The following is a 22,743-nucleotide window of genomic DNA, read 5'->3' as shown; positions in this document are numbered from 1 at the left end:
GGTTGGAGGTGGGGGTGCCGTTCTTACCTTAAAAAAAAAAAACACTTTATCACTTTAACCTTTAAATCACCTTCGACATTCTGGCAGATTTTCTTCCAGTCTTTTTTCCTTCAAATTTTTTTAAATCTAAACTGAATTTACAATGTATATTCAATTTGTTGAAGATTTTTTCTTCTAAAAAAATGGAATTGTATGCATTTTCCAATGTATTAATTATTTTTTACAAGCAACAAGTAATCATGAGTGACTTAAGCAAATTTGCCTGTGCCTTGATGTCCTCATGTTTAGAATAAAGCAGTGGCTCTCTAATTTTTGCATGCATCAGAGTCACCCAGAGGGTTGTTAAAAGGCACAGACAGCTGAGCTCCACCCCAAAATTTCTGAATTAATAGGTCGGGAGTAGGGCCTGAAGATTTGCATTTCCAACTTCCCAGGAGATGCTGATGCTGCTGGTCAGAAGACCATACTTGGAGGACAATGAAATGAAGAGACCGAGTTGTGGAATGTCCAAGCTCACCACTGGTCTCAAAAGCTAAGTTTTTGAAGATTTTTAAAAATTCTTTAAAAAAAACAATTCTTGGCCAGGCGTAGTGGCTCACACCTATAATCCCAGTTCTTTTGGAGGCCAAGGCGGGTGGATCACCTGAAGTCAAGTGTTGGAGACCAGCCTGGTCAACATGGCGAAACCCAGTTCTCTACTAAAAATACAAAAATTAGCTTGGCGTCATGGCGGGTGCCTGTAATCCCAGCTACTTGGGAGCCTGAGGCAGGAGAATTGCTTGAACCCAGGAGGTGGAGGTTGCAGTGAGCCAAGATTGCGCCACTGCACTCCAGCCTGGGCAACAGAGCAATTTTCAAAAACAAAACAAAACAAAAAAACAATTCTTTGGCAATGCCCTATGATTTTTTTTCTTTAATACGAAAGGAACATCACCTACCACTTACAAGTAATCGTTTCCGCTTGTAAATCATATGAGTTCCATGCTTACATCTCTTTGAAGGTACCTGGATTTTTAAAAGGAAATCTTTAAAAGACAGGCAGACTTACATCTAATACCTAGTTGTTTTTTTCTTTTCCTTTACATAGTTCCATATGTTTTGAAGAGCTGTGCAGAATTTATAGAGACTCACGGCATCGTGGATGGAATCTATCGGCTTTCAGGAGTCACCTCAAACATACAACGGCTGAGGTAAGCTAAAAGAATAGCCCTAAAAGAATTCTCCCATGATTCCTCCTGTGTCCATGCGTCTGTCCACCGGTGTCCAGAGTATTAAAAACCCAAAGGAACTGAGGGAAGTGTGGCAGCACCGAAGATCAGATGCAGTGGTTTTCAGATGCCTGACTGTTCTTAATCTAATCAGGAAACTCTCCAGCCTGATGTAATTCTTTCCAACAAAAGCTCCTAAGGCTTTCAATCTTTTCTTTGTCTTGCACTAGATATATTCTTCTTAGGTGAATTTGATTTAACTCAAATGATTTAAATTACAAGTTAAGGAAAACGTGATTTATTATCATTTGCTGGCCTGCCCAAAGCTCAGTTAGACTAGGTTTCCGTTACTTAATGTTCAGAACCCTGAGATTCATGTCAGTTTTTCTGCTGGTACACCCTCAAATTTGATGTTTTGTCTGGTTGAGAAATCAGAAGCCTATATGATTGTGCATGTCTCTAATTGATGCTAGGATTTTAAAAATTACTGATGGGTGAAAAAAATAAAAAATAATAAAAATAAAAAATAAATTACTGATGGGTGAACTATTTCCAATTCTATGTATTTATCCTAAATATTTGGAAGAAATTTCTATCACATTAAATAAAGAGGGCAAAACGTTTTATACAAAACACAGGTACGTGTGTGTTTTATATATATACAGAGAGTATATAGAAAATAGAGTATATATATATATATATAATTTTACATGACTTAAACAATAGATTTACATATTTTTCATATTGTTCCTTAACACCAAAAGGAACATAATTTAATGTTATTTTAATTATAACATTTTATTATTACCTATATTTATTATATGTTCTTTAGTTATAAATGTAGACTTTTAAAACAAAAAAATTCTTATTACAAGGTTAATATATAAAATTTAATAAGTTGTGCAGGTAATTCAGTTTTCATATTCTTTCTCCTGTTTGGTTTCTGCCCTTTTCCTCCAGATTTGGATTGTAATTAAATTATACCAAAAAAAGAGCATCTTTTTTTTTTCCTAGAGAAGTCATAGCTGTTAAAAAAAATAATTGGTTTGTTGCAGCCATAGATTTTAATGAATCTATGTGTTTACATAATTTCACTAATTTACTAGTACTCCATTTATTAGAGTTTCAATGGCAAATACTTCTTAATGGTTGGAAATATACCACACAGTAGGTAGCATCCTGGAAGGACACTTGGGTAGTAATGAATTATTTTTTATTTCAGCACTGACCTTATCCTTGACAAGAGAAATCTTTGGCTAAATAAATGAATAAGCTCTAGATTGCTCTTGTTCTGCTCTCTTAAAAACATTCTCTTTTTAAAAGAGAACTATGCCAAGAGAACATAGCATGGCATAGTTCTCTTTTAAAACATAGCATGGGCCGGGCGCAGTGGCTCACGCCTGTAATCCCAGCACTTTGGGAGGCCAAGACAGGTGGATCACCTGAGGTCAGGAGTTCGAGACAAGCCTGGCCAACATGATGAAACTCCGTCTCTACTAAAAATACAAAAATTAGCCGGGCATGGTGGTGGGCGCCTGTAATCCCAACTACTCGGGAGGCTGAGGCAGAAGAATCGCTTGAACCTGGGAGGCAGAGGTTGCAGCGAGCCAAGATTGTGCCAGCCTGGGCGACAGCAGTGAAACTCCATCTAAAAAAAAAAAAAAAAAATAGCATGGCATAGATCTCTTTTCAAAGCCCCACTCAGTTTCTTTCAGGTTCTGAAAGTATCGGGGATTTCCCTACCCTTCATTAAGGGGGGAGGCCCAGAAAACAGGAGAATGAGTAGCGAGCTGTTTCAAAAATGCTCGTTCTGAGAGTACTGTTGACTTTGTCACCAACTGGATGACTAAGTGAATACTCTCAAAAAGCTTAACTTCTCTTCTATATTAAAGTTAAAATTTGTCATTTTTTAAGCAGATTTTAATTTATAAGTATTAATATATATATTATTTGAGGTAGTATATTCATGTAACGTTTTTAGGAAATGTTTTCTAAATGTTTTTCAGGCCTGGAACTGGATGATGTTCCAAGACATCCCACTATAGATTGTTTAAGAAGATATTTATAAATTCATCTGTCCTGTAGGAGTCACCATCAGGCAGCCTAGAAGGTTCTATTGAGCACCAAAAACATAGTCGATTAGGCTGGGCATGGTGGCTCACGCCTGTAATCCCAGCACTTTGGGAGGCTGAGGTGGTCAGATCACGAGGTCAAGAGATCGAGACCATCCTGGCTAACATGGTGAAACCCCATCTCCACTAAAAATACAAAAAATTAGCCGGGTATGGTGGCAGGCGCATGTAGTCCCAGCTACTCAGAGGCTGAAGCAGGAGAATCACTTGAACCTGGGAGGCGGAGGTTGCAGTGAGCCAAGATTGCACTACTACACTCCAGCCTGGGTGACAGAGCGAGACTCTATCTCAAAAAAAAAAAAAAAAAAAGAAAAAGAAAAGAAAAGAAAAAAAAACAAGATAGTCAATTAAAGTTCTCAAGCTTTGGGTTTGAGTCTTCAGATAAAACAAGTTTGTAGACATGGATATATGGAGATGAGCGACAACAACCTGACCTACCCTAGTTTCAGTCTCTTCTGTAAGAAAGGGAAATTCATTTTGAACAATATTTTGGAAAAATTGAAATCTCAATAGGACTTTTTGGCAAATTGTGTTGATATTTCCCCAATGTTCATAACCAAGACTGCAGACCTGATGCCATGGGTAATCCATTTATAAATGAGCATTATGTCTTTCTAATCACAGCAGATTTTGCAAGAAGATCCAGACCTGAAGTGGAAGTCTTCCTGTGACTTCCTAGGGCCTGGAGTAGAAGATCTTTTTGAATTAAGGTCAAAACTATAGTCAGAATCAGCAGTTTAGGGTCTTTTTACCCCTAAGCAGCCAAGCAGCTGCTAACATGGAACACACACTCCCTGGGATTGTTATGTCTCCGTCTGTGTTGTTTCAGGCAAGAGTTTGGCTCAGATCAATGTCCAGATCTGACAAGGGAAGTGTACCTCCAGGACATCCACTGTGTGGGCTCGCTCTGCAAGCTCTACTTTAGGGAGCTGCCCAACCCCCTCCTGACTTATGAGCTCTATGAGAAATTCACGGTGAGTGTTTGGATTTCCATTATGGTTACTGGGTGGGATGCATGGATGGGCCAAGAAGAGTTTCAGCACTAAAATAACAATAATAACACTCACCAGATGGTTGACATTATCTTAGCATGGTGAGGGAAGTAGGATAATATGGTAAGGAAAATAGGGTGGTGGAACTGTTTGCTAAATTTTTCTTTCTTGAATTTTCAGAATCATGTTGTTTGTTTTAAGAGCTGGGTTGAATTATCTCCATGTTTATTCAACTGAATGTGCCTTATTGTATAGAGAGGAAACTGAGAACCCCAGAAGTAAAGTGGCTGGCCCAAGGTCACACAGCAGAGGCAGGACAGGAACCTGAGACTCCTCATGCTACACCCATTGCTAGCTTTTTTATCAGAACTTTCCCTCTGTGTTTCTTTTGTGGGTTGGGGAAAGACGTGGGTGGGTAGAGAAGTGAGAGGGAACAAACAAATGTCAAGAGGGGTCAGAAAGCTGGGAAGAGAAAAGAATATGAGAAAAACAGCCAAGAGGGAGAGCAGGATAGGCCAGTGAGTTGGACTGGTCGAGAGGATGGATGGGCATTAGCAAAACACCTAAGTAGCAGCTGTATGGTCACCAAATAGGGCACACCCATAGGAAAGTAGAAAGAAGAATAAATGCTTAAAGGATGACTGTAGAGATAGCGTGAAAAACATGGCTTAAACGTTTGGCTGCATGGGAGAAGGTGTAGAGTAGGCAGAGGGCTGGGTTTAACCAAGGTTGCGGTTCACCTGGCAAAGAGGGATGAGGGAGATGAGAGCGTTGTGCTGGGGACATTGAAATAATTGACCATGGAATTTAGTGTAGATACGAAAAGAAGTGATGGCACAAGGTAGTTGAGTAACAGTGTAAAAGTAGATCATCCCAGTGAAGTCAGTGGAGTGTTGAAGTATGGTAGTTAGAGAGGGATGTTTGAAAGTGAGACTATGGCGAGGTTACAGTTTTGGGCAAGGACCAGATCTAGTCACTAATAGTGGGAGGGAACCTTTCTCATGGCTCCTGTAATAAATTTGTTTTGAGTATATGAAAGGTTCTTCAATTTGAAATGATACAGGAAATACAGGAATAAATGAATGCTATTTCTTAAAAATGGGCTTGGGCTGTAAAAATATGTTTAGGAGTTTTCAGTGGTATAAGGAAATACTCAAATGATAATTGAAGAAAAACTAAACACACAACTGTATATTAAGAAATGAATAAAAGGAAAGATGTTCAAAAGACTAAAAGACTAACAGCTATTCATTTCAGTGATGGGATTTCAGACGGTTTTTCCTGTTTCTTTAACTTTCATAATTTTGCCCACTAAAAATATATTAGTTTTTAGCAAACAACAACAACAACAAAACCATCTTCTGGTTATGTATACTTAAAGAATTTAAAAAAGGAAAAACAAAATCAAGAAATGGGGGGAGAAATGAAGATTAAAAAAAAGAAAAAATAGTCCAAAGCACATTAAAAAATGGGCATAAATGTTGACCTCTAGAGAAGTCAACATGTACCAGCTGGCATAGAGCTGTCATTGGTTATGGGACCCTTCTCCTTTAGATCTAAGGCAGAAGGTAAAGAAGCCTCCTATCTGCATGGCTAAGTTGTAAATAATGGTATCCCCTACCCATGGAACCACAGAAGAGTCTTTCCTAGGAACCAAGAAGAAAGGTGTGAGCTTCATGTGGGTCTGTCAGATTATAATCACTTTCACCATATGTAAGTATTTGGTCGTTTTAAGAGTAATCCTATTTAATAAAAGACATTATGAAAAATTAAGGAAAGTAGAAAGGAACCATTGGTCTGTCTCCTTAAAGACCAAAGACAACTACAGTTAACATGTTGTGGGTATTCTTTCCATAGTGTTTTTGTTGTGGTTTGTGTTTTGTTTTCCAAAATCAAAATAAAATTTTATTGCAAAAATTAAAGTAATACAGAAATGTATAAAGGAGAAAGTATAAATCTCAAATCACCTGGAATTCCATACTCCAGGCATATTTGCTATTAACAGATCGAACAGATACTAACTATATCTGTAGTAATAGATGTTAACAGATCTCAACACACACACACTCACACACACTCACTTGTCAGTACTACATATTGCTGTTTGGCGGATGCTTTTAATTCAACAGTGTGATCATCTTTGAGTGTTAAGAAATACAGGAAGACACTGTGTTTACAGCATTCTCTCATATGTGCCATGATTTCTGACACCAAGCTCCCACTGATGGACATTTAGCTTTTTCATTTCTCCAGACGTTCCTTTTATAAACATTATAATACACATTTTTTTCACCTATATTTTTACACTGTTTTTTTGTTTATATCCTTAGAGAAAAATCATTGAAGTAGATTTGCTGAGTAAAAAGTTCTTGTTTAAAATTTTGTCACAAGTTGCCAGTCTGTCCTCCAGAAAGACAAGGAATGCTCTTTCCCCTGCAGACTTTCCAACCCTGGGTATTTCCAATTGATTAAATTATTTGTTGACCTGAATCAACTAAAAATAATACCTTATTGTTGCTTTAATTTGTGTGTAAGACTTTATTGTTTTCAATATAGTCGTAATCCTGTTATCAGTACCATATTATCATCTTTGAATATGACAGAATGGAATATCATTATGTTAATGAACTGAATCAGTCTAATTTCTTTTAACTAATATCTCATTCTATTATAGTTGGGGGTAGATAGGAATTCTTTGTCTGGAAACTTTAGAAATACAATTTCTCCTTAGCCCTTGTCTACAGGCTCAGAATGAGACCCGTATTTATCTCTCCCTTCTCCTGTTCCCTGATATTGCTAATCATTCTGTTTTCTCACAGCAACTGAAAAATACCAAGGCAGCTTTTCAACCTGCTGTCAGATTTGAAGGAAATCTGACATTGTATTTAAACAGTTCATTTGACACTAAAAAACAGGGATGTTTTGTTATGACAACTAACTCTATATACATAGGACCTAGTGAAGTTAACTATGTTGGGGAATGTATCATTTAATAGATTTCTTTGATCACAGATAATATAAGTAAACCTTCAGGGGTATGGAAATAGCTCTATTACATTGTCACACATTCTCCCTGTAGTTTACTTAAAACTACTTGCACAGCTAAAGTAGAATAATACCTTTTTTTAACTTTTATTTTAGGTTCGGGGTACATGTTCAGGTTTGTTATATAGGTAAACTTGTGTCACGGGGGTTCGTTGTACAGATTATTTTGTCACCCAGGTACTAAGCCTACTCCCAATCAAGTAGTCCCCAATGTCTGTTGTTCCTCTCTTTGTGTCCATGTGTTCTCATCATTTAGCTCCCACTTATAAGTGAGAACATGCACTATTTGGTTTTCTGTTCCTGCATTAGTTTGCTAAGGATAATGGCCCCCAGCTTCATCCATGTTCCTGCAAAGGACATGATCTCATTCTTTTTTATGGCTGCTTAGTAGTCCATGGTATATATGCACCATATTTTCTTTATCCAATCTGCCATTGATGGGCATTTAGGTTGATTCCGTGTCTTTGCTATTGCGAATAGCACTGCAATGAACATATGTGTGCATGTGTCTTATGGTAGAACAATTTATGTTTCTTTGGATATATACCCATTAGTGGGATAGCTGGGTCGAATAATAGTTCTGTTTTTAGCTCTTCGAAGAATCACCACACTGCTTTCCACAACAGTTGAATTGATTTACACTCCCAACAGTGTATGTATAAGTGTTCTCATTTCTCCGCAACCTCACCGGCGTCTGTTATTTCTGACTTTTTTTTTTGAGACGGAGTCTCACTCTTGACGCCCAGGCTGGAGTGCAGTGGTGTGATCTCAACTCACTTCAACCTCTGCCTCCTGGGTTCAAGCTATTCTCCTGCCTCGGTCTCCTGAGTAGCTGGGATTACAGGCACTCGCCACCACACCTGCTAATTTTTGTACTTTTAGTAGAGATGGGGTTTCACCATGTTGGCCAGCTGGTCTTGAACTTCTGACCTCAGGTGATCCACCCACCTTGGCCTCCCAAAGTGCTGGGATTACGGGCGTGAACCACCGCACCCGGCCTGTTTTTGACTTTTTAATAATAGCCATAGAAGAATATCTTAATGGAATGATGAGAGAATTAGAAAAAATATTAATGGACTAATAATACTAATAATGATAATAGCTGTCATTAATTGAGTGCTTACTATATGATAAACTCATTATAAATATTATTTCATTTAATTCTCAAAATAACCTTATGAGGTAGGTTTTATTGTCTCTGTTATACAGATCATTAAAATGAGACTCAGGGTTACTCTTGCCTGGGGTGGTACAGCTAGTAGGTGGAGGTAAAGATGTAGTTCTGTCTCATAACTCCCACACTACTTGAAAGTAGAGTTAATGACACTTAATTAAGGCTCAAGTGTTAAATAACTTAATATGAAATAAAGTAATGAAGGAACAATGCCATAAACAGTACTAGGAAAATTGGCTATCTATTGCAAAAGGAGAAAATCAAGTTTCATCTTTACCATTTAGCAGATTTCAGGGTGGAGAAGGGTTTCCTAACCATAAAAGCAAAGGAAAAAAGTCACAAAAAACAAACTTAAGAACGGAACTACACGTAAACTATTTTTCTTTATAAAAATATATTAACACAATTAAAGGCAAATTACTAAATATAGGAACTATTTACAATAAAGATGACTAGGGATTAATGTTCTTTAATTATAAGGAAGCTATCAATAAAAAGAAGTAAAACATATAATACCTCAATAAACAAGTAAGCGAAGGACCTTGACAGATAATTCCTAAAAAAAGAAATTGAATTATTTAAAAAGTATCAATATATTAGAATAATATAGTTGCACATTAAATAAATAATTTTTAATGTTATCATTTCACACTAGCAAGCCCATGGTGAGACTGGCTTTTTTTTTTTTTTTTTGGTTTTTTTTGTTTGTTTGTTTTTTGAGATGGAGTCTTGCTCTGTCGCCCAGGCTGGAGAGCAGTAGTGTGATCACGGCTCACTGCAGCCTCCCCCACCTGGGTTCAAGCGATTCTCCTGCCTCAGTCTCCTGAGTAGCTGGGATTACAGGTGCCCGCCACCACGCCCGGCTAATTTTTGTATTTTTAGTAGAGACAGGGTTTCACCATGTTGACCAGGCAAGTCTCAAACTCCTGACCTCCTGCCTCAGCCTCCCGAAGTGCTGGGATTACAGGCGTGAGCCACTGCGCCCAGCTGAGACTGGCTTTTTTATAGTTTTCTGTTGGAAGTGTAAATTGGTTGGACGTCTCCGAAAGTCATATGAAATTACTGTCAAGAATACTCAAATGCTCATATTCTTTAATCCAGTAACTCTATTGCTAGGATTGCATTCTAGGGTGACAATCAGATGTGCACACAAATAGTTGATGTACAAATATGTCCATTGCAATATTATATACAATATCAACATTTTGGAGAGTACATGTCTAACAATGGGAGATGATTTAAATAAATGATAAATCTATTATTGTTAAAACTGTGTAGCCATGAAAAGTCACAGTTCTGAAAAATGTTTACTGACCATATGATATGGTTTGGAGGCTTGTCCCCTCTAAATCTCATGTTAAAGTGTAATCTTTAATGTTGCAGGTGGGGTCCTAGTGGGAGGTGACTGGATCATGGGGGTTGATCCCTCATGAATGGCATGAATGGCTTAGCATCATCCCCTTGCAGACGAATGAGTTCTCGCTTAGTTAGTTCATGTGAGATCTGCTTAGAGTTTGGGACCTCCCACTTTTCTCTCTTGTGCTCACTCTCTCGCCACGTGGCATCACCTGTTCTCCCTTCGCCTTCCACCAGGACTGTTAGGTTCCTGAGGCCCTCACCAGCAGCAGATACTGGAACCATGCTTGTACAGCCTGCAGAACCATGAACGAATTCAACCTCTTTTCTATATAAATTACCCAGTCTTAGGTATTCAATATGGTTTGGCTCTGTCCCCACCCAAACCTCATCTCGAATTGTATCTCCACATGTCGAGGGAGGGACTTGGTGGGAGTGATTGGATCATGGGGGCGGTTTTCCTCATGCTCTTCTCATGATAATGAATGAGTTCTCACAAGATCTGATGGTTCAAAAGTGTGTGGCGGTTCCCCCTTAGCTCTCTCTCTCTCACTCCTGCTCCGCCGTGGTAAGGCATGCTTGCTTCCCCTTCACCTTCTGCCATGATTGTGTTTCCCAGGGCCTCCTAGCCATGCTTTCTGTTAAGCCTGTGGAACTGTGAGTCAATTAAACCTCTTTTCTTCAGAAATTACCCAGTCTCAGGTAGTTTTTATGGCAATGTGAGAAAGGGCTAATACAGTATTCCTTTATAGTGACACAAAAACAGACAAACACACCATAATATAAAGTTAAATGGGGAAAAAAGCAATATCTGTAACTAAATAGGAAATAAAGCCAGTGTTCATGTTTGGTGTTTGGAGGCCCTGATCAAGCTGCTGTTTTTTGTGTTTTTTTTTTTTCTTCACCTATAAGTAGGTTAGTAGTGGTTATTTCTGGGTGATGTGATAAAAAGGGATTTTTTATTTTTTGAGTGCATGTATTAGTTTCCTGTTGCTGCTGTAACTAATTGCCATAAACTAGATGACTTAAACAACAGAAACCTATTCCCTCACAGCTCTGGAGGCCAGAAGTCTGAAATCGGCTTCACTGGGCTGAAGTTAAGGTTTCAGCAGGGCGTGCTCTCTCCAGAGGCTCTAGAGGAAAAGCCGTTCCTTGCCCCTCCCAACTTCTGATGGCTGCTGACGTTCCTTGGATTGTTGGCGTGTCACTCGTCACTCCCGTCTCTGCCTCCAGGGCCACATTGCCTTTTCTTCTTCTGCCTGTGTCAGATCTCCCTTTGCCCTGCTCCTATATAGTTACCCATGACTGCATTTAGGACGCACCCCGATAATCGAGGATAATGTCCCCACTCGACATCCTTAATTTAACCACATAGGCAGACTCTTTTCCAAATAAGGTAACACTTACAGGTTCCAGTGATTAGGATTTGATATCGTCGGGAGCAATTATTCAACCTACTACATTTCATTTTTATCAGAAAATAATAAGAACATTTATTTTAGGAAAAATTCAATTTTGTTCAGATTGATCCAGCTAAAATGATTACACCCAAAGCAGGAAAACTTTGCTGACTTGAGATTTTTAGAGAAGGCCATTTAGAGAGGTGTTAAATTATGTATTTGCCTTTTTTCTTTTTTCAATTAAACTTTTCACCTGTCAGAATGTATATTTAATTTATACTGAAATAGTATCTTTTAAATTTTAAAAAATTTTTAAATCTTTTAAATTTTTTGAAATTTATTTATTTTTAGAGATGCACTCTTACTCTGTTCCTCAAGTCTGGAGTGCAGTGGTGTAATCATAACTCACTGTAACCTCAAACTCCAGTGCTCCAGCAGCCCTTCTGCTTCAGCCTCTGGAGTAGCTAGAGCTACAGGCGTATGCCATCAAGCCCTGCCTGAAATAATGTCTTTACGCGTCAGTCTCCCTGGGTTAAATTGTAAGCTTCCCGAGGACAGGAACTGTGTTTTTTATTTATTGTTGTGTTTCCCTGCTTGCTAGCTACCGGAAAATGTTGTAACTGTTACTTAGGAAATATTTACTGACAGATTTGTTGACTAGCAACTATCATTTGAAATGTCCCTTAGGGCCAGGCTTGGTGGCTTACGCCTGTAATCCCAGCACTTTGGGAGTCTGAGGCGGGCAGGAGGTCAGGAGTTTGAGATCAGCCTGGCCAACGTGATGAAACCCCATCTCTACTAAAAATACAAAAATTATTCGGGCATGGTAATACGTGCCTGTAATCCCAGCTACTCGTGAGGGTAAGGCAGGAGAATTGTTTGAACCTGGAAGGTGGAAGTTGCAGTGAGCCAGGATTGTGCCACTACACTCCAGCCTGGGTGGCAGAGTGAGACTCCATCTCAAAAAAAAAAAAAAGGCAATGTCACTTAGGGCAGACAACTAACACCTTGCAACAGGCAAAGTCAGGCTGGCTGGGAGCTCAAGACGGCTGCAAATGGGGACAGTAGCCAATTGTCCTGGTTTGCCAGGGACTCTCCCTGTTTCAACACTGAAAATCTCATGTTCCAGGAAAATTCTGTCTTGGGCAAACCAGGATATTGGTCATCCTGCCAGGAGCCCAGAGTGAAAAGGAGCTGCCTCTGCAGTGCTGGTGTACATCACGATGGGGAATGATCCCAGGATGGCAGTGTTCTGGAAGTGTGGCCCAAATGTGGCTGTTCAGCATTTTTAAGCACAAAGCAAAATATTGACTCATTCACTTACTCCTTCCATTCAACAGTGTTTATTGGGCATCTACTACATACATTTGGCAGGCACAGTTCTAGATGCGGAGATTTAATGGTGAATAGAGCAGAGAAAATCCTTGTGCTTGTGAAACTTACATTTTAATGGAAGGGACAGATGATACACAAATGTAAGACATAGATCCATAATGAGAACTGTTGATAAGTACTATGAAGAAAAATAATGCAGGGCACAGGGGAGAGAATGATGGGGACTCCTGTTTTAGATAGGATAATCAGAGGTCTCTAGGAGGTGACATTTGAACAGAGGCAAAGATGAAGTGAAGGAACAAATTTTGCAAGTATCGGGGAAAACAGGGTGCCAAGAAGAAACAGCAGGTACAAAGGCTTTGGGGACAGCGGGGACACGCTGAGCTTGCTTAGAGGACATGTGGAGGCCAGTGTGGCCTGTATGGAGCAAGGCAGGTGGAAATGATGGGAGATGGGGCAAGGGAATTTGCAGAGGGACCAGCTCACTTAGGAGTGCTTGCTTCCACAGGTGTAACAAAGACATAGCTATAAAGACTGCCCTGAAGGACACACAGTGGTCCCTCTGGAGTCTGTAGTTGGAAGGAAGGTTAACTTTCCTTGTACATTCTTTTGGATGCTTTCCTTTTTTTTTTTTTTAATTATATGCATGAATTACTTTTTAAAGGTCTAGTAAATAGCTTAAAATACCTTAAAATAATAAAAATGGTTTGATAATTTTAAAGTAATGAATAAAAATTTAAAGTTGCACCTGGGGTGCAGTTGGAAGGGAGAGCCTCAGACTGTGTTGGGCCACCCTGGTGACAGGGTTGCCCGGGCAGCAGGACTTGAGCTCAGGGACTGTGGTGGCTTTGAGTAAACAGAAACCCAGAGTGAGGGTCCTACCACAGAGGACAAGAGCCCAGCCTCTGCCAGCGTCCTCCAAGGGCAGGAAGCTGGCCTTATTGACACTGATTTGAAAAGAACAAATAGTCACAGATTCATCCTAGATCTTTTAAGGTTTAACCATTAGCCATCTTGGCCTGGCTATTGCTGAGTGAAATTCTCTCACAGGCAAAAAATTGGGGTAGGCAAAATTTCCACTCCCATCCTCCAACTGCCCCAGCTGTGGGTTCTGTGGTCCTAATGGGACAACATAGAGAAGCTCAAAATAAGTTTGCAGTGGCCAGGCCCCTCCAGAAGGAAAACATGGATTTAGAAAGCTTCTGGAGAGGGTTGGGGTAGGATGGGGAGAGGTTGCAAATAATGAAATAAACACCAGTCCCAAATGGGACCTGCAGGCATCCGGGGATGAGCCTGCCCCGCCTCTTGGAGAACAAAGATGACTAACAGCTTCCTAAAATATTAAAGGAACTTTCCATGAGGGTTGTTAAATTGACCTACACCTTTATTCCCCAGACACATTTTTTAAAAGGAGGGTGGAGTTAGTGGTACAACGTTTGTGAAGCATGATTCCGGCTTTGCAGAGAGATGAAGAGAAGCTCCCCACCCCTCCCTGTGTGCACGGTAGAATGTGGGAGAGTCCACAGAGCATTCCCGCAGCCCTTCCCTCCCCCGGAGCTTCTCTCCCTCATCTCCCTGGCTCCCCGTTGTGAGGTTCTCACTGCCTTGCAGAGCCAGGGTCCTCTCCACAATCATGTTTTCCAAATGACAGCTCCAGGGAAGAAAAGGGAGGTGTCAGGGGGCTTACTGGAGGCCGCATTCTTGCCCCTACCCTACACCCTGCATATCTCACACGGCGAGTATTGCAGCAGTGATCTTGCTTAGGCTGGGCTTGTTCTCAGGCTGGCAAACCCGCCAGAAGACTGGGACACCTATGACTATAGTCCTCACAGTCCCACGTTTCTCCCCACTTCTGCTTCAAATGCGAGACCTCAAGAGTACCACATAGAGAAGTTGGATTGCCTTAAAAAATGGTGGGCTTCTGTATATTTGTTTTACTTCAATTAAATAAAAAAGGTAAAAAAGAAAAAACTTGGTGGGCAAAGCCCTGGCCTGCTGTCTCACACCTACTGTGTGCCAGGCACTGTTCTAGACACAGGGATTCATCATGTCCCTGCACTCACAGAGCTTATGTTCTAGCAAGGGAGACAGACAATAAGCAATAATTCCAATAAATAAGTGCATTCTTGTAGTGTAATGGCAGTGAGACCTGTGGGGAAAAAGTGGGAGGGATTGGGAGGCCCAGGCTGGAGCAGGACCTCAGTGGTCTCCTCTAGGTTAAAACAGATCACACTCAGCTGGTGTGTCCTAGGAACTGAAGACACTGGTAAAGTTAATTCCCTTCCACTTTTCTGTGCGTAAAAATTCTCATTACTGACAGTGTGAAATTCAGTATTTACATGCAACATGAACACGGCAGCTAAAGGTTGAACAGAGGTGAGCAACATAAGAAAACCATTACCATGGTTAGGATCTTATTTTGGGTTGTATGGCAAGGGACAATATTTATCAAATTAATTAAGATATTCCATGATTGTACCTTTCGTTGTGTATCCATCTAAAACAAGTTTCCAGCACTGGGGGGAAATACAAGACTAAGTGATGTGTGCCTGTGAATTCATGATCTTAGAGCCCTTTTTAAAGTATATATTGATCTAGGTGGGTTACCTAGGTGTATACGTATGAAAAAAACTCATGGAGCTATAGCTTAAGATCTGCACATTTTTAATATATGTAAATTATATCTCAGTGAAAAATGAAAGATGGCTGTGGTTACCGTGGACCTTAGGCTCAGGCACTGCTCACATGCTGGCAGTTCATGAGCACTCACACTGCAGTGGGAGGGGCTGTGAGCACCGCAGGACAGATTCTCAGAACAGGGGTGCAGGGCTGGGACCAGGGGAATCTGCCCAGGGATGCCTGCATCGTGCAGCAACCCCCAGCAGGCGAGAGATGGACGTGGGCCAGCCTGTAATCACACTGCCTTTATTGCTATTCCTGCCTCTCCTTGAAGGCACTTGGGCTGATGGGGGAACAAAATACCCAGACAGAAAATAACTGGAGAGCAAGTCTGGGCAAGGCCACCAGGTTTCAGGGATAACGCTCTTATCCCTGCCAAGGAAGGCACATCTTCCCTGCTTCCTGGCTTCTAGGACAGGCAGCAGCTGAGTCCTTGAGGTCATGGAGTAGTCACAGGCTAGGTAGGCAGTAGCTGTTTGCACCCACAAAGACAGCTGGCTGAGTGGACTTGGTATCGCCCTGTCATCTCCATTTCATTCTGTATCTGTCTCTTTTATTCATTTATTTACTTGCTTGTTATTCATTCATTCATTCATATTTTAGAGACCACTCACACTATGTCGCTAGGCTAGATCCAAACTCTTGTGCTCAAGCAGTCCTCCCACCTCAGCCTTCTGAGTAGCTGGGATAACAGGCGTGCGCCACCATGCTGGGCCTGTCTCTATCTCTTTATCTCTCTGTGTGTGAGTCTCTGTGTCTCTTGACCCCCAAGACACACCTGAGATTCTACACATTCTTACCAGACACCTAGCAACCACCTCAGAGTCCCAGGCAGCCCACTGCCCACTGTGCACACATGGTGAGACCCTGCACACACATCCAGAACCAACAGAAACTGCAGTGGGCTGGTTGTTTTCATAGTAAAGCGTGCCTCTTGGAAGGGTGATCTCTAGGCATGGTTGTAAGGCTGGAGTATGAGGGCCTGAGTGATCCCAGCACATGCAGATGGCTGTCCCTGCTGTCAAGCACTTACCAGGCTGTCTTGTGTTCTTCTCCACAGGAGGCAGTGTCGCATTGCCCTGAAGAAGGCCAACTGGCCCGAATCCAAAATGTTATCCAGGAGCTTCCTCCATCCCACTATAGGTAAGAATGGTTGGGAAAAGAAACGTGTGGCCTCTCAATGCAGTGTAATACCAAAGAGACAGGCTGGTATCATGGAAAGGAAACAATGTGTGGACAGTAGCCAGTTTAGGCTTTCCCAAGGACATTTTGAAGTTGGTGAACAGGTCACTATTATCAAAGTGAGTTGGTGTCTGACCAGGGACATTGGCAGCAAGGAGCAGCCCGTCTCCAAATCACCTGCAAAACACCCCTCAGAATCTCTCAGGAAGTCATTCCAATGACGCATACTAGCCTCTTGGTGGCATTCTTGGTTCATACCCAGATTTGTAGCATAACCAAATCTATGGCAACCAAGATAGCTTTTCAACAGAGTTTGACTGCGGCCTGTTGAGCGTTGGCTGATTGTTCTATTTGCTCTTTAGTACCATTCCTACCATGATCTCCCACCCTTTCATTTCATTCTCAGTTTAGCCCCTAATTTTGCCACCTTTCCCAGTGTTCCCTATGCCTGTCCATCTTTTACAAGGGGGCAGATTTTGATGTGGTATAAGAAAGAACTTCCTAGCAATAATAAATGTTATTTATCCGTGAAATTAGCTCCCTAACAAGTACCAAGATCCCTGTAGCTGGGAGAATTTTTATTAAAACGAGCCTAGATGAGAGCCTATTTCAAAACTGCTTGGAGGCCATCCTGCCCTGGTTGAATGGACGAACAAATGGAGGCTCGCGGCCTGTGCGGTGGCTCACGCCTGTAATCCCAGCACTTTGGGAGGCCGAGGCGGGTGATCATGAGGTCAGGAGATCGAGACCATCCTGGCTAACATGGTGAAACCCCGTTTCTACTAAAAATACAAAAAATTAGCCAGGCGTGGTGGCGGGCGCCTGTAGTTCCAGCTACTCAGGAGGATGAGGTGGGAGAATGGCGTGAACCCGGGAGGCGGAGCTTGCATGAGCTGAGATCGTGCCACTGCACTCCAGCCTGGGCGACAGAGCAAGACTCCGTCTCAAAAAACAAAACAAAAAAGCCTTCAGGCTCTGAGGTGCTGTGATTCCCTGGTTCTGTCTCTGATGGGTGCTCCAGGGTCCTCTGCTTACATCTGACAAGATGGACCCCCTTCCCCACCCTGAGTCAATGTGCCTAGGGCCAAGAAAATTACTTCTGTCAATCTTGACATCTTTCCAATGTCAATTCATTAAGATAGAAATATTTAGAGTCTCTTAAATCCAAACTTAGAAATTATCTCCGTATGTCAGGCTTCACACGGGCACTGAAGTGTCTTACTTTGTCAAAACACAAACCATTCTAGGACCTTGGAATACTTGATTCGACACCTGGCCCATATCGCCTCCTTCAGCAGCAAGACCAACATGCACGCCCGGAACCTGGCCCTGGTGTGGGCACCAAACCTCCTCAGGTAACCACTGTACCCTCCCCTTGTCACCAGCCCAGGGGGCTCAGAGCAGCCCCCGATTGAAATGAAGATTGGATTCTTCAAATTGAACCCCCTTTAAAACAAATCTGTGGCTTAAATGGTCATTTATAGCACATATGAATTAAAGGTGATTTAGGTGATAATAGCCTAAGCTCTCTGCCTGCTAACTTGGAAACTCTGAGTTCTAAGACATTTTTGGCTACAGCTACAATATGGCTGAACTTATGGGTCTGTATGTTACAATTTCTTGAAAAGGCCTTTATTGTTTTGGGGGCTCACTGGCTTGTTTTGGTGGAGTCACAGCTGGCTACGACCAGAATCAGCTGCTTCATATGATTTCATAAATAATGACCTGCTCCATAGAACAGTTAGGTGGGAGTGGGAAGGCATACTATAAAGGAAACAAAAGTCAATTTCTGTATGTTTACAGGATAGTGTTTATAGTATTGCAATGTAGAGTACCTGGTAACTGTTTCAAATTTGTTCAGTTTATTGGGCTTCACAGCCTTTGGAGAGTTCCTTTAATTGGCCCTAAATAATTAAAATATCCTATGAACTGTATCAATTTAGGAGATGAGCCTTGTGCAAAAGGCCCACTGGCTCCCCTTGCTGCTTCAGGTTGTAAGGCAAACTCACTCACTGAATGTTTCTTCCACACTGTAGGTCTAAAGAAATTGAAGCCACTGGCTGCAATGGCGATGCAGCCTTCCTTGCAGTCCGGGTCCAGCAGGTGGTGATTGAGTTCATATTGAATCACGTAGATCAAATCTTTAACAACGGTGCACCTGGTTCTCTGGAGAATGATGGTAAGAACTCCTCCTAGCATACACTCCACCAGCCTATCCTTCTTTCTTGCAACTAGTGGTGGGACTCAACAGAAAGTGAGTGTGGGCTTAGTTCTAGCTCTGAGTGTTGGTTGTGTGTATGCTGACTACTGTGTGTCAGTGTCTGAGGATTGTGCATATATACATCTGTATGTGTAAAGTGAAGCTATCGTGTGTTTGCATGTGGCTTTAGCATGTTTCTAATCAGTTACATACATGGCCTACCCTGTGAATGTGGTATGGTGAAATAGAAGTAGAATAATGTTCTACTGGTTTTAGTGAGTTCTTAAACTCTGAGTTATTTTCCAAAAGAGGTACTGCCGGCATTCTCGTTGACTGTTAGACTTCATCTTTACTTTCACCATATTTCAGAAGACCTTTATGCCTTCACTTTGAAGTCTTAGAGGAACAAGTTAAGAGGCAGCATGTTCATACTCACACATATATTCAGAATGCATTCTCTTCTCAAGAATTTCTTGAGTGCTTTGTTCTGCACTATGCCAGGCAGTAGGCATACAAAAATGAGTGTGTTTGTGGGCATCTTGTAATGAATATAATAAGCCCTAGGAGTGAATTAAACTCCCATGAACCCAGTTGGTAAAGACCAGAAATCCAGCTGACCAAGAAGCTTGGTACATGAGAGTGGTTTTCCAACATTAGTGTAAATCAAAATTACCTGATGAATTTGTTAAACCAAGGTTACTGGACCTCATCCCCAGAGTTTCTGGTTTAATACGTTTGGAGTGTGACTGATAGTTTGCATTTCTAACATATTTTCAGGTGATGCTGATGCTGCTGTTCAGGTCCACACTTGGAGAATCACTGGTGCATAAAAAACTATATCTGCGATGTATTTTTTAGCTGATCAAAGAACTCCTTTCCAGTTCATCCTATATTTTGGAAAAACCAGATATCAGAATAATCAGTTGCAATTAGTATCAAATTTTGATTCCTTGTATAACTGTTCCCATCCCTACCCTGTCCTCTATGTAGTTTATGACCATTTAAAAAATTATTTTATCTACATAACATAAAATTCATCATTTTAACCATGTTAATCTGTAAAATGCAGTGGTTCTTAATGTAGTCACAGAGTTGTACAACCATTACTGCTGTCTAATGCCATACTATTTTCATCAGTCCAAAAAGAAACCTGTCTTAGTCCGTTTTGTTGTGCTATAACAGAATACCATAGACTGGGTAATTTGCAATGAAAAGGAATTTATTTCTCATGGTTCCAGAGGCTGGGAAGTCCAGAATCAATGGGCTGGCATCTGGTGAGGGCCTTACCTTCTTGCTGTGTCCTCCTATGGTGGGAGATGGAAAGTCAAGAGAGTGTGAGAGTGAGGGCTGAACTTGGTTTTATAACAAACCCACTCCTACAATAATGAACCGACTCCTGCAATAATGACATTAATCCATTTAGAAGGGCAGATCTCTCATGACCTAATAATCTCATAAAGGTCCCACCTCACAACAGTGTTGCACTGGGGATCAAGTTCCCAACACGTGAACTTTGGGGGACACTTTCAAACCATAACAAACCCCATACTCATTAAGCAATCACTCCACATTTTCCTCTCCCCACAGGCCCTGGCAACCACTCATCTACTTTCTGTTTGTACGGATTTGCCTTTTCTGGACATTTCATATAAATGGAATCATGCAATATATGGTCTTTTGTGACTTTTTTTTTTTTTGAATGGAGTCTCACTCTGTTGCCCAGGCTGGAGTACAGTGGCATGATCTTGGCTCACTGCAACCTCTGCCTCCCAGGTTCAAGCCATTCTCCTGCCTCAACCTCCTGAGTAGCTGGGATTACAGTTGCCCAACACCATACCTGGCTAATTTTTTTTGTATTTGTAGTAGAGAAGGGATTTCACCATGTTGTCCAGGCTGGTCTCAAACTCCTGACCTCAAGTGATCTGCCTGCCTTGGCCTCCCAAAGTGCTAGGATTACAGGTGTGAGCAACTGCGCCTAGCCGACTATTTCTTTTTTTTCTCTTAGCATATGTTTTCAAGGTTTACCCACGTTGTTGCATATATCAGTACCTCATTCCTTCTTATGGCTGAATAATATTCTGTTGTATAGATATACCACATTTTTATCCATTCCTTAGTTCGGGTTGTTTCTGCTTTTTGTGATTATGTATAATGCTGCTGTGAACATTCACGTACACGTTTTTGTTTGACTATATGTTTTCAATTCTCTTCATGATATATGTAGGAGGGGCTGGCCTTTCTTTTTTATTTCAACTCTCCAGTTACAGATTTTTTTCTTTTAAACTATATAAAAACCTTTTGAAAGTAAAATAGAAGTAATATGCATACATTTATTCATTCACACTTTTGAGCCCCCAGAAAATTTATTGGGGATTTACTCTACAGCAGGAACTGTTGTAGGTATTCCACATGCAGCATTTCATTGATTTATTACAGCAAACATGACAAAGTTGTTATGAACCTTATTTTATACCTGAAGAACCAGACAACCAGAATAGCTTAGTAACTTCCCAAAGCCACCTAGTGCGTAACTCGCTGCATGTGGACTACTGAACCCGTATCTTTTAGCCCATGCCCTTTCCTTAACTCTATTCTGCCTCTGTGGGGAAAAGAATATGAAAATAGATAAATAAACCATTGTGGAGAACTAGGGCTTTTGGGAAATGTTCTTCTGGACAGCAAATCCCATCCATGACTGTTAATGTTAAGGCTGTTCCTAATTCCAACCTGAAAGTGACTTTTCTCTTTATGGCTATTGCCTTAACCATCTTTTTGTCCTGCATAATAAATCCAGTTTACTCTTTAGCCTTTAACTCTTGATTGCCTCCAGTGCTCATTATTCACATACATTTCATTTAAAAGTTCTTATTATAAATTCTTACTGACTTTGGTAAAATGCCATACTTAATATTTACACAAAATGCAATAAGCCTTATTCTCGGTAATTTTAGATTTGGACAGAGTTCTGCTTCAAACTGAAAAGATTTTAGAAGTTGTCTTAGTCCATTTGGGCTGCTATAAAAAAAATACCATGAACTGGTTAGCTTATAAGCAATAAACCTATTTCTCTCAGTTCTGGAGGCTGGGAAGTTCAAGATCCAAGGGCCCGTAGATTCAGTGTCTGGTGAGGGCCCGTTCCCCACAGTCGGCACCTTCTCACTGTGTTCTCACATGGGGAAAGGTGAAACAAGCTCCCTTGGGCCTCTTTTATAAGATCACTAATCCCATTCATTAGGGCTCCACCCTCATGACCTAATCACCTCCTGAAGTCTTCACCTCTTAATTCTGTTGCTTTGAGGATTCTATTTTAACATGAATTTTGAGGGGACAGAAACATTCACAGCATAGCAGAAGGCATTGAATCCAATACTTTTATTTGATAGATGAGAACACTGAGGCCAAAGAGATTGTGATATCTCTAATATTCACTAAAAAATAAATGTGTATTGAATATCTCCTATGAACTAGGTGCTGTTCTAGACACTGGAGACACATCAATGCACAAAATGACAGAGACCCTCCCTGGCATAGAACTATAGTCTGGTTGGGATGACAATCATATGTAAGTTTACAAATAAATATATTATCACTTCAAAGACAATAAATACCAAGAAGAAAACATAGCAGAGTAAGGCAATAGTCAGTGACTTGGGGGTATAATTTTGGGACAGAGTGGTCATGGTTTTTAAAGAAGTGATCTTTGAAGTGAGACCTGAATGACATGGGGAACCAGGCATGTGAGGATCTATGAGCAAATGTTCCAAAGACAGAGAACAGAGGCTGTAAAAGCTCTGAGGCAGAAAGCTTGAAGTGTTGCAGAACATTGGCCAATGTGGCTGAAGTCAATGTGGCCTTCAAAGTGGGGTGCCCCACTCTGGTGGGTACCAAAGACCAGAGTAATGAGTTATGGGTGTTGGGAGAAACTGTTCGAATTTCTTTTTTCCATTTATTTTTGTCTTACACTGTGTAATTTCTATTATTTTTTATATATTTGCGATTACACATGACACAGTGGCATATATGTATATATATATAATATA

At 40.9% G+C, this 22,743-nt stretch overlaps 1 protein-coding gene across 1 annotated transcript in view; it reads left to right on the top strand.

The window, feature by feature from the left end:
* ARHGAP31 (Rho GTPase activating protein 31) overlaps positions 1-22,743 on the top strand; it is a 125,884-nt gene that overhangs the window by 71,119 nt on the left and 32,022 nt on the right. The window contains exons 2-6 of the mRNA XM_032150106.2: positions 1,088-1,190; positions 4,170-4,314; positions 16,382-16,464; positions 17,751-17,858; positions 18,540-18,682. Coding sequence (XP_032005997.1) covers positions 1,088-1,190; positions 4,170-4,314; positions 16,382-16,464; positions 17,751-17,858; positions 18,540-18,682 — 582 coding nt within the window. The remainder of the gene's footprint in view (positions 1-1,087; positions 1,191-4,169; positions 4,315-16,381; positions 16,465-17,750; positions 17,859-18,539; positions 18,683-22,743) is intronic.

Source organism: Hylobates moloch, unplaced genomic scaffold (genome assembly GCF_009828535.3).
Source record: "Hylobates moloch isolate HMO894 unplaced genomic scaffold, HMol_V3 SCAFFOLD_4, whole genome shotgun sequence".
NCBI classification, from domain to species: Eukaryota; Metazoa; Chordata; class Mammalia; order Primates; family Hylobatidae; genus Hylobates; species Hylobates moloch.
This window is presented reverse-complemented; position numbering and strand designations above follow the sequence as displayed.